Below are 12,531 nucleotides of genomic sequence, written 5' to 3' on the forward strand. Positions count from 1 at the left end.
CTCAGAACTACACGGGAGGATCTTGTCAATGGTCTCAAGGCAGCTGGGACCATAGTCACCAAGAAAACAATTGGTAACACACTATGCCGTGAAGGACTGAAATCCTGCAGCACCCGCAAGGTCCTCCTGCTCAATAAAGCACATATACATGCCCGTCTGACGTTTGCCAATGAACATCTGAATGATTCAGAGGACAACTGGGTGAAAGTGTTGTGGTCAGATGAGACCAAAATGGAGCTCTTTGGCATCAACTCAACTCGCCGTGTTTGGAGGAGGAGGAATGCTGCCTATGACCCCAAGAACACCATCCCCACCGTCAAACATGGAGGTGGAAACATTATGCTTTGGGGGTGTTTTTCTGCTAAAGGGACAGGACAACTTCACCGCATCAACGGGAAGATGGACGAGGCCATGTACCGTCAAATCATGGGTGAGAACCTCCTTCCCTCAGCCAGGGCATTGAAAATGGGTCGTGGATGGGTATTCCAGCATGACAATGACCCAAAACACACAGCCAAGGCAACAAAGGAGTGGCTCAAGAAGAAGCACATTAAGGTCCTGGAGTGGCCTAGCTAGTCTCCAAACCTTAATCCCATAGAAAATCTGTGGAGGGAGCTGAAAGTTCGAGTTGCCAAACGTCAGCCTCGAAACCTTAATGACTTGGTGAGATCTGCAAAGAGTGGGACAAAATCCCTCCTGAGATGTGTGCAAACCTGGTGGCCAACTACAAGAAACGTCTGACCTCTGTGATTGCCAACAAGGGTTTTGCCACCAAGTACTAAGTCATGTTTTGCAGAGGGGTCAAATACTTATATCCCTCATTAAAATGCAAATCAATTCATAACATGCGTTTTTCTGGAATTTTTTTTGTTATTCTGTCTCTCACTGTTAAAAAAACCTACCATTAAAATTATAGACAGATCATTTTTTTTGTCAGTGGGCAAACGTACAAAATCAGCAGGGGATGAAATACCTTTTTCCCTCACTATATATGCTCCCTGCCTTCACCCACCCACAGTGCCTAGAGTAGTTAAGTATGCTCAAATTAGCCCCAAAACCCACATGGCTTAGGGAGGCCCTCATCCAGCAGCGAATTGATAAAAGGGCTCTACCATGTACTTTAAGGACTTTGCACATGTAATTGCAGCGCATTTTGTTCACGTGTTGACGTGATGTGCAGTAACTGAGCCGAGTTGATCATAATATTTCTTCTGGAGGGATCCGATTAGCTATATAGCTCTTTTTCTCAGATGTCCAGTAGAAGCAGGTCAGAATGTTACAAAAATAAACAACACAAAAAGCACGATAGAAGTGCAAAGTATAGGAAAGGTAAGAAAATCACTGAACAAAAAGTATTTTTAAAAGTATTTTTTATCTTACCAGGTAAAGCCAACTGAGCTATTTAGCTTCTTTTCAGAAGCGGCCTGGTCACAAATGATAGTTCAACGAAAGTGGCTTATCATTTGGAAATTTATCGCAGAAAAATAATCTAAACACATGATACCCTTGAAAAGGCCTTGATCCAGTAGTGGATTGGTCATGGCTGGCTGATTTTGATGACACTGATATGATAAATGAACTCTTCTGTAGGGAAAATAAATCAAATATATGCAAGCAGTGATTATCTGGACATCTGTGAAATAAACTGGGCATCTGCGAAAAAGAGCTTCATAGCTCGTTGGATTTTTCCAGGATATTTAAAGATTATAAAAGATTCGTATCATTTTATCCTACCAATATTAAGTGCTAACCTTTACATTCATCTTTAGAATGTGTTTGAACAATCGTAACCGTTATGCATCATTACGTGTGTACAGCGCTTGGAGGCAATTTATTTTCGACGGCACTTAAATAAGTTATGATGCAATGTCCTGTTTACGGTTAATTAGCAGTTCATGAAATACAAAAATAAATACCCACGTTTCCAATTAACTATGAACGTTTATTAAATCACATGATTCAAATCGTTGAAACCTTTTTTATGTCCTGGGAATACAGATTGTATGTATGATGAGTGTCAAAGATGGTTGATTTTTATGTTTTCATTAAAGGAAGATACAACCCATCTGCTAGGTGTGTGTGTCACCAAATCGGTATCATTTTATTTGACACCTGGCATACGTTTGGGGTGCTTCTTACTTAACGGACAATACAGCAACCCTTGTAGATATTGATCTAGGCCGTGTGTCCATGTTTGAACACGAATTTCAGTACGAATTTGAAGCTTTATTCATGAGAAACCAGACTTGTAAAGTCACATTCTGGCAACCTCTGTGGCGAGCGATGTCTGAACCGGCCCTTGGCCCTTTCCTAGTGTACAAGCACGATTAACAAAATACTTGCGACTAATTTGGTGAGCTTTTGAAGCCCTCCGTACGTTGTATTACCAATGTCTCTTTAGTGTGAATGAAGTGATGACACTGGAGGGCAGTGATGGTGAACCTGACCTCAAATTTAAAGTCTTTATTTTAATAAACCTTCATATTTGTGTCTGACAGTTTGGGACGCATCGTCCCAGCGTACGCCTGCAGGGTAATCGCTGCCGCGAAGGTTTTCACGGTTGTGCTGTGTGTTGTTCAGCGCGATGTCCGACGTTTCACACCACGTGCCGGGAGCTTCAGTTGCTGAAGAAGAGTCTCCAGGCACGTGGAGTCGGATGTCGAGCATCATGCAGTGAACAACACCCAGTCCAACTGGGAAGCCCATTGGAGAGAAGCTCATCGCCGCTTGGAATTTTGGGGCATGTCTTCCTTTAAGACAACGGCTGTGAGTCGGGTAGAGGGTCAAGGCCTTAGTTTTCTACAGTGGTTCGTGCCCTGCATTATAAACCCGGTGACCTGCGTTTAATTCCCGGCCACAACTCGCAACGGTAGCGAGTGATGTCTGAACCGGCCCTTGTCAACTTGTGCTGACAAGTGTGGTGAAATGTGGTTTTAAACAATCGCCACGGCTTATGTGGCGTGGCAGAGTCCCTTATCAAGCAGTGGATTGATAAAGGGCTGTATGTTACCGTTATTTAGGGCGCCATGGTGGCGAGATGTTGACTACCGCGCCTGGTGTACAAGAAGTGGTGGGTTTGTTCCCGAACCTGATGCTTGCTGTGTATTTGGAGTTTGCATGGTCTCCCCGTGGTCGTGTGGATTTTTCTCCGTGCCCTCCGATTTTTCCCTCCACATTCAGAATCGACGTCACGCGTTTCGGGTATTTGGTCTGCTCCAAATTTCCATGCGATAAGCCGCTTCGTTGAGCTCTCATTTGTGGCACAGGTTGCTTCCGAAGTGCGCCTTACTTGATAAAATAAAGGAAAATGTTTAGTTTGTCGTTTATTTGGGTGTGTACATTGAAAGCATGATGCACGTCGAGATGACTGCGGTGCGTTCTTGCCTTGCGGTATGAATAAAACAAGGATTATTGCGACTGTAACCACTTAATTGTATTTCCCTTTTATAAATGCGAAAGGGGGCAAGTACCTGTAAAGGGTGACCTGAGAGGGGAGAACAAATAGTAATTTTTAAATGTATTTTTAAACGGTACTGGGACGCATTGCAGTCATAATGTACCGATGTCACTGAATGTATCACTGCGCATTCTTGCAGTGAGCAATACGTCACGCTTGTAATCGTCTTCGCAACTTACACATGTAGTCATCAGACTCCCGATAAGCGTTAAAGGTTGGTGGTTTCAGAATGATCAGACTGTGGCGTGTGTGTATATATATATAACACACACTGTGTATATATTTTGTCATCTTCCCCTGATTTCAGTTGGCATGATCCAACTGTATATGCTCCCCCCTCCTTTTCCCCCCGAGCACTTAGTATGCTCCTCCGGGCCAATTCCCAGGACGCTTACATCAATGGCACCGACTGTTTGCTGGGTTTTTTTTATTTGGTATCCTGCCAACAAAGGGACATTTCAGCCGGACTTGCTCATGAATTTGTAGTCGGACGCAATGATCGAGAATCGTCCCTCTTGCCATGCAATGAAAGGACGATAGTTTAAAAGCGCCGCATTTGCGGTCAGTAAGTATGCGATGGCGAGCTGCGTTGAACCGTTTAATTCCTACAAAGGGTTTCTTTTTATCAAGGCGATAATGTGTACGATACGCCACATAATTGAGCTATTACTATATTATCGGTGTTTGTGTTGCCTCCCCCACTCGCGTGCTGTAGCTATACCCAGGACACATGAATTACAGTACACTACTGGGTTTGACCAATTGCTGTTTTATTTTAAACGTCATGGAAAATTTGACATCTAACCGAGTAATTCAGAATCTTCATTTAGACTGCAGGAATCCGATGAGCTCTGAAGCTCTTTTTCACATGTCCAGATGAAACGATGCTGGTCGGATCATTACATCGCAGGATCGCGATCGGTGGCAGCGATTTGGGGAGGCCTTCATCGATTCATCCAGCAGTGGATTGACCATGGCCCATGATATTGATGATGAACAATTTAGCGTGAGACCTGTAACATAAAATCAGCCCATCAATCCACAAGGTTGAGGACATTTCCAAATGCATTCAGACTTGTGTCCTCGTTGATATATCTCAAAACGAAGTACAGTATGACCAATTTTAAACCACAGGAATTTCTGAACTTATTTAATATTTTCAAGCCTAATTCCCTGCGTTTGTTATTTCTATTTTAATTGTTATTACTGGTTATTGTTATTACTGGTATTAATTATTGTGTTTCAAATGCATGCCTGCTGCAGTGGAACATTGTGACTTTTGGGAGTTTTGGATAATTCATCCAAGCTCAACAATCCGATTCAAGAATGTATGTCCTATGAGCCGTTGCCTGAAATGTCACCTATTATATAACGTCCCTTTCAAGGCACTGTTTTTAATGACGAATGTGTTGAGTTTTATGTTAATTGTGCGTGTGCACCGCTGTCGACACAGCATCGCTAAATAATCTTATTCAAGAATGGATAAATTTTTCTGGAAATGTTTCGCCATCTCGAATGTATTACGGTATTTCCAGTTTTCTTCTTTACTGCAGTTTGTTTACTCCATTGATCTAAATTTAACATGAGTATATAATTTTCATGCCCATGATTAAAGCGCCCGCAATGCACCTGATCTCATGAGATCTCGTGAGCCCAAGCAATGTTGAGCCTTGATGGTGTTTGGATGGGTGACCGCCACGCACATACAGGTTGTGTCATCAGGTTTATGGTGGACAGCGGAGGAGAGCCGTGCAGCAATATCCATCCTTGTGCTTATACTTCGATGCTCCCATACCTACACTGCCCACCTTCACCAACCCGTACTGAGCAGCGTGGTTAGGTACAGTCAAATAACCGCCCCCCACGCCCAACCTACACAGCACAGGGAGGACCACGTCCAGCAGACACAAGGCTGTTGTACAAAAACATATTTATATATGTATGTTGAACTTGTTTCGCACCGTACGTAGCCAGCCGTGCTAATCAAAGTCATAGGATTGCAGTGCGTGTAACTCTAAATATCATTTGCAAATGCTGTAAGTAATTTTGCAAGCACGATTCAATAGATGATTTGTGAACTTAAGGAATTATTTTATTATATGAAGCGATATATTGCAAGCTAATAACAAAGAATACATTCGATTTCTCTTTGGCCCTTGGGCCAGATTGATTATGCACGGACGTCCACGCTGTTGTGACCCCCTGACGCATTGTAAGTATCCACTTGCCCTTGTGGCGATGAACAATTTTTTTTCTCTCTCGTTTGGAGCACTTTTTTTCCCCTCCTTGTTTTGTGGGTGCCTTTCAAGACAGGGGTGACATTGGCTGCTGCTTAACCGCTGCCACAATTAGCGGCGGTGTTTAATTTGATGGCAACTGGCATGTTATTTCCCATAGTTTTGTGAAATGATGCGCGCGATATCCTCAGTGGGGTCTGACCTGGCCTCAAACGAAGAACTTCCCTTGGCTCGGTGATGTTCGGTAACCCGCTCGGAAACGAATGCTGCAAGTGAGAAGAATGTGCCTCTTGCGATGGCAGGGCGCGGCTGTCATTTTCGATGAGACGCTTTGCCAAAGTTTTCCAATTACCGACTCATTCTGATTTGAGTGAGGCAAGCGAGGAAAGAGAGGGTAGCTCACGCTTGACTGCTGCGTTTTGATTAATGTAAACTGTCACGTGTCTTTGACCAAAGAAAGACGGTTTTTAAGTTCCCGGACTTAGCAGTGGACAACTCTCACCGCTAAAGCGTCCGTTGTTGGCTCGTGCAGTCAGGCGACCATCGGTATCACCGCATTTATTCTGAACATACCAACTGAAAATGTGCACCGTTGTCTCTATAAGGTAGGAATATTTTTTTGGTCAAACGGAATTTTAGCACAGTGCAGTGTAAGTACATGTATTTCGGCTTTAACTGTGGTTTTCTTTGCTTTTGCCACACTTGCAACAAAAACACACACCGTATGAGTATTATAAAAAAAATTGAGTATATTTACATGGATGGAATTGTGCATATAAATCCTCGTGTACATTCCACTTTTAGCATTAACGGTTAGGGTTGAGCAGCAGCTCAAGGCTCCTCTGTCCAGGCCAGCGTCAAGCCACTTTGAGATTTGGCTCCGCGCCTACCAAGTCCCCGATCAAACAATGCGTCTGATTTGTGAAATGTGCGTGCGCTGAATCGGGTTTATTATTACTATCGGAGCTGCTTTAAAACTGAGCTGCTTTAAAACTGATCCGCTTTAAAACTGATCTGCTCTAAATATGAATTCCTAGAAGCTCAGAGCGAAACGGCAATTTTTGAGAACAAATGGGACCTACTATAAATAGATAAAAAAGTGATTTCTGTTTTTCACAGATGACTCGGACGATGAGAAGTCAGGCGCACAGGCTGACAAGACAGAACTGCAGACCACGCTCCGCTCGCTGTCCTCCAAGCTCGAAGATCTGAGCACGTGCAACGACCTGATCGGCAAGCACGGAGCCGCCCTCCAGCGCTCGCTCAACGACCTGGAAACCCTGAAGCTGCCGCCCGAGGGCAGCGAGAAGCTCAAGGCCGTCAATGAGCGCGCCACCCTCTTCCGCATCACCTCCAATGCTATGATCAATGTGAGTCTAAATTACGGGTGTGCGTTCATCGTCTTTGCCAACTTACACTGATTCACCAGCGTTGGTGAATTGTGATCGGGCAACCACCATGACCGACAGTGGTGGTGGGAGGGCCTTGGTCCAGCAGTGGATGGGCAAAGCGCTCTACGTGAATATTACACTTGTTTACATTTAAAATTGAATTAACGGATGCATCACAAAGTGTTATACAGATTCATGTCTGCCCTATTAACAGTAAAACTTGGAAAATCACGACCCAAAACCATTCGTTGCATGTCATCGGTCAAGCTCTTTTTATTAATCTATAAGCAGAACTCTTATAGTAATTAAAAATGTGTTTCAGTCCGTGGGCCTATTGGCTTTTCCAGGACAGTTATCCAGCAGCAGTCCTTTAAGCAAGCAATCTCTGGACCGAAGTTTCAACCTTCAGGATTGCATCGGCAGCAAGTCAGGCTTGTAAAACAAAAGCTGGCGTGTCACCAGATGTAATTGGTAAGACCATTTAAACTATAGGGGGGGGGGCCCTCGGTTTTATGAAAAAAAAATATGAGTTTGTATACTTCACTGACATTAAAACTGGCGAGTTGTTCTGCTTCTCAGTTGAACGACCTGACAAAACGAGCATCCCCAGAATAGGCACATTCAACGCACCCACCAACCCAAGTGCATCCATTAACACTGCCTGCTTTGGACAGTGGACCGTTTGTAGAGAGGACAGTGAGATTGCATCTCTTTGTACACTATTTTGGCTTTCCTTCCATTTTCTTTGTCAGCTTCCATTCATTTTGATCCACACTTCATAGCTGGCAAAAGGTTCCAATTAAAAACGTGCTTTCTTCAGGCACGTTGGAATGCCGCTTTTTATTACCACGCTGAGCTTTCCAAATGCACTCCATCCTGCTCTCGTTCATTCGTTTATTTCACAAGATTTGAGACTGATCCGCCTTCAGTGATTTCCATAGCTTTACACTATAAAGTTTGGGATTGAACTTAACAGTGAGGGGTGGCTTAAAAATATATTTTTTAAGTTGACGTTTGAAAAGTTTGAATTTGACACGCAAATGGTTGCTTTGCCCCCTTCTCCATCGATGGTCATCAAATAACAAACAGACGTTCCGTGGAAATTGGATTCGCAAACTGCTGTGAATCGATAGCGTTTGTTAATTTCAGATTGTAGAACTGCATCGCAGGAATAGGGGTTGGGTGCATGGACTGAAGAGGCATGATTATCAAAACGAGCTTGTCAATCCAATCACACTGTTCTCCAGATTTTTTTTTTTACTTTAATGAACTGACCAAATCGCTTTTTTCTTACTCCGTTAGTTATATTTTTGCGGACTTATGAATGTGTAATGAATGTGGCTCTCTCTCTCTCTAACAAGACTAACCCTACAATTTGATGTTGATGCCCGTCAACCAGGTGGAGCAGATTTAAGCGGGATTTATCTCTCTGTAAAGGGCACGGGTGGGAAGGTGGTTCTGTGGTGAGCGCACCGCGCTAAAAACCTTCACAACCTGAGTTCAATTCCCGGCCACGGCTAACGTCAGTGGCGAGTGATATCTGAACCGGTCCTGGGTTGGCCCTCTTCACCAACCCATGTCAATGAGTGTGAGTGAAATATGGTCAAACAACTCACCTGACCAACAAGGCAATGAGAGGTCTTTATCCAGCAGTGGATTGATAAAGGGTTGATCATCATTAGTATTATTATTATCTTGGATTCTTATTAAAGGTCGTGGCTCATATGTGGCAGCTAATTAAATTTAATTAAAAAACATCTATTTTACCAGGCAAGGCCCACTGAACAATATCGTTCTTTTTCCTAAGCAACCTGGTCGCAAACGACTGCTCAAGAAAGTTGCTTACCAAGCGGACATTTCTAGCAGCCAAATACTCACAACGCATGTTGATTCTAAATGTGGAGGGAAAAACCCGGAAGACCCATAGAAAAATCCACGCGACCACGGGAGAATTTGCAAACTTCAAATATACATGCGTCAGGGTCTGGATCGGACCCACCACCTCCTGTATACCAGGCGAGGTACTTAACATCTTGCCACCGTGGCACCCATTCATGATACGAAGGTCCTTTCACCATGCACACACTTGAGTCTCACGGCGCCTGACCAACTCCACAATGACCGAACGTAAATGAATGCGAATGCAGTAAGGATAACACTCCTTGCTTGCACAACCTTGAACCTTTAAGAACAGCACGTGGGGATGGTGGACGAGATTTGCTTTTGTTGAAGTATTACATCGGTCACTGTTATAGAAACAAAAATTACATGATGATCTTTAATGCACTGCTGTAAGTATAGGTTGCTGTCACAGTGGAGAAACGGTTAGCACACCGGACTTGCAACCCAGAGGTTGCCGGTTCGATGAGATATTCCTTGCACGGCAGTTGAAACAACGGTGCAAGTTTCTCAACTTCCCTCCCCCCCCACCTCTGTATAGCGGTACAAATGGATTTACCGCAGTTTGTCTTTGGGAAGAGTAGGCAAAAAATACTCTCCGGAGGGGCCCCTCTAAACAAGTGAAGCAGGGCTGCACATCTCACGTTGACTCCAAGTGTGTATCTGGTGGCTGTGTTTTGTCTAACTCAGCTCGTCAGATTCCTCCAGTAAAAATAAAGATTCTGTTCGTGCAGCGGGACACCATGATGGCAAATCGCTAATTTTTCTCAGTATGCTGTAGTTCTTTAGCTTGTAATTGCACCAAATATTGTTTTGGAGGAAAACATTTATGTTGAACATTAGTTTTAATGTGGCATGATTTCAATCCTTTCGCAACAAAATTTTGGGTCAACTAAAGAAAAAAAAAATAAGAACATGTTGTGAGTGTTAAAGGATTTGCTCGGCAATTAAAAAAAATCACGTCTATTCGTTTTAATTACACACTCACAAATAACATTTGGTGACATTAGCACGCGGATCTAATAAATTGATAAACCATGAGTTGACATTCTTGTGGTTGTTAAATTTGACAAGTGTACACCTTGTAATGAATTGCCATTGTATTTAAAGCAGATTATTTCGTGATAGTTTCATAAAATTCACTGCTTGATTATTCCAAATTTCACGACGTTAAGTTAAAGGTGCAACCCTAAAATTTCTTGTTCATGCCATTGCTCACGGAAGGGCCTCCACTAGAGGGAGTTCTAAGAGAGGCCTCGCTGAATATTTGGCCTACTCTTCCACACTGGCCAGACTTTATTATGACGTGTATTTTTGTTTGTTTTAATGTAGTTGGGGTGTAAATGTACTAATTACTAATCGTGGAATCAGCGTTGCATCAGCTGACGGTATGCTTATTATACATTTTAATATTCTTTGGGTCTTTCGGTAAAGCCACGTAGATAGAAAAAAAAATTAAAATAATAACAATATCACGTTTCGATCGCAACACAAGCAATCGTCATCAGGTGAAAAAAGAGGGGGAAAGCTGCTGAGGCAGTCTGTTTATAAAGGTTTAGAGATGGGCGGGACAGCTAATTTTAATGGAGGAGAGGTCTCTGTCCCTGGCAGTAGGTCTACCCCAATCAAAGCCCTGTTTACAAAGATTTAGAGATGCTTGTAAATGTAAGCTCGGAGAGAGCTAGTAAAAGTCATCGCCACATGGAGGTGGAAAAGGATGGAAAGCCGCCATTTACTAACACAGCTCACGGTGGATGTGTTAGTCAATGTAACTCAGAGAGTCGAAAATAACTGCAAACATAGGTAGGTAGGAAGGGAATATCAAATTGTGTCTGTGTTTATATATCTGGATGGCTTCATGAACGAATCTTTGCTGACAGCCAGTGGGTTTACAGAGTACCTTCGTCTTGGCAAAATCTATTTTGTGTGCGCCCACCACATTAAAATAATGATCAGCCACGGCTGAGGTATTGGTCCTACCGTGTTTCATATCTGCCTTATGTTCACGAACCCGGTCCGAGACATGTCGCTTAGTTTCCCCAATGTAACTGCTGCCGCAGACAGCTTAGGTTGTAGACACCGGGGTATTGCATGTCATGGATCACATCCTTCACAGATGGGATCAAATCACGAATTTTATGTACTGTGTTGAATCGTACCTGGATCTTGTGTTTGCTCATGATTTTGGAAATATTATTGGTGACCCCTGCGATGTCTGGCAAGGTGATGGTTTTGATTGGGTCTTCAGATGGTTCTTTCCCAATGGTTGGAGTGATAGCTTTACGGATTGTGTAGTCTGAATATCCATTCTTCTTGAGGGCTTGGTGTGCGTGCTCCAGTTCACTGGCTAGGTGGTGATGGTCGGAAATACAACGAGCTCGATGGTGTCGAGTTTTGATGAGGGAATTCTTCTGGGATGGATGGTGGTGGGAGTCAGGTTTTAGGTAGGCATCTGTATGGGTGGCTTTCCTGTAGCCAGTCCCATTGAGCCATCTGGTCTCTCTTCGATTAAAACATCCAAGAATGGTAACTTGCCATCCTTTTCCACCTCCATGGTGAATTTGATGGCTGGGTGTATGGAATTTATGTGGTTGAAGAATTGGTCCAGAGCTGGTAGGCCATGTGGCCAGATGACGAACGTATCATCTACGTATCTCTTCCACAAGGAAGGACGTACGGTGGATGCCTGGATGGCATCTTGTTTAAATTTCTCCGTGAAAACAGTGGCTACAACTGGAGATAAGGGAGAACCCATTGGGGTACCTTCAACTTGTTTTTGAAGGTACGCCAATGGCTTTACCGAAAGACCCAAAGAATATGAATTCCTGCAGTCACGAAAGCATTAAGTCAAGATTTATACCTTTTAATATTGTGTTGTAGAGTGCCTCCCACCAAAAACAACAGATTGCTTGAGTAATTTTAGACAGTTATCTGATGGCAGTTCGTTTGCAGGTGCTAGATGGCCCATTGCATCGCAGGACTATGAGAGATGGCGATGACTTGAGGAGGCATCGGATGAATCGTGGATGCCGACTGTGATGATGATGATGAAAATGATACGAAGGCAAAAATGCATGCCTTTGCTCCCATTCTGCTATTCAATACAAAAAAGCCCTTAGAACATTCCACATACCATTGAACGTCAACACTAAGAACAACACAGACAGCACACGGTCTAATGGGGTGGTAATGTGTCTCGGGGGAAGAGCCAGCGGCACCGTTAAATAACACCCAGTGGTACGTGTTGGAAATCATATGAATCATTTGGCGGGATCCCGGGGTCCCGCAAAAATCAGGTCAATAATTATTATTTTTCAGTCCGCCCACTCGTGACCCCGCAAGGACACCGCCTGCTGGCGCCAACAAGCGCCAGCAGGCGGCGATCGACACGATGGGCGCCACCCCACCGGCCAAACGCGAGCCCCGGGGGGCGTCCGCCGCAGTCGCGCGCGGCGACCACGCCCTCCGGTCAGCCGTCGATCCTCGGCTTCTTTGCCAAGGCGAGCCCCGCCGCCCCCCAAGGCAGTGAATTTAACGTGTTATGTAA

General features: G+C 44.0%; 1 protein-coding gene across 2 annotated transcripts in view; it reads left to right on the forward strand.

Annotated features, from left to right (window-relative positions):
* LOC116939146 (oxysterol-binding protein 1-like) overlaps positions 1–12,531 on the forward strand; it is a 76,065-nt gene that overhangs the window by 38,249 nt on the left and 25,285 nt on the right. For both annotated transcript variants that reach the window (XM_032947191.2, XM_032947192.2), the window contains one exon: positions 6,814–7,064. In XM_032947191.2, the coding sequence (XP_032803082.1) occupies positions 6,814–7,064 (251 nt within the window). The remainder of the gene's footprint in view (positions 1–6,813; positions 7,065–12,531) is intronic.

The sequence above is a fragment of the Petromyzon marinus genome, chromosome 5 (genome assembly GCF_048934315.1).
Source record: "Petromyzon marinus isolate PM22_M1 ecotype Great Lakes invasive population chromosome 5, UKy_Petmar_22M1.pri1.0, whole genome shotgun sequence".
NCBI lineage: Eukaryota > Metazoa > Chordata > Hyperoartia > Petromyzontiformes > Petromyzontidae > Petromyzon > Petromyzon marinus.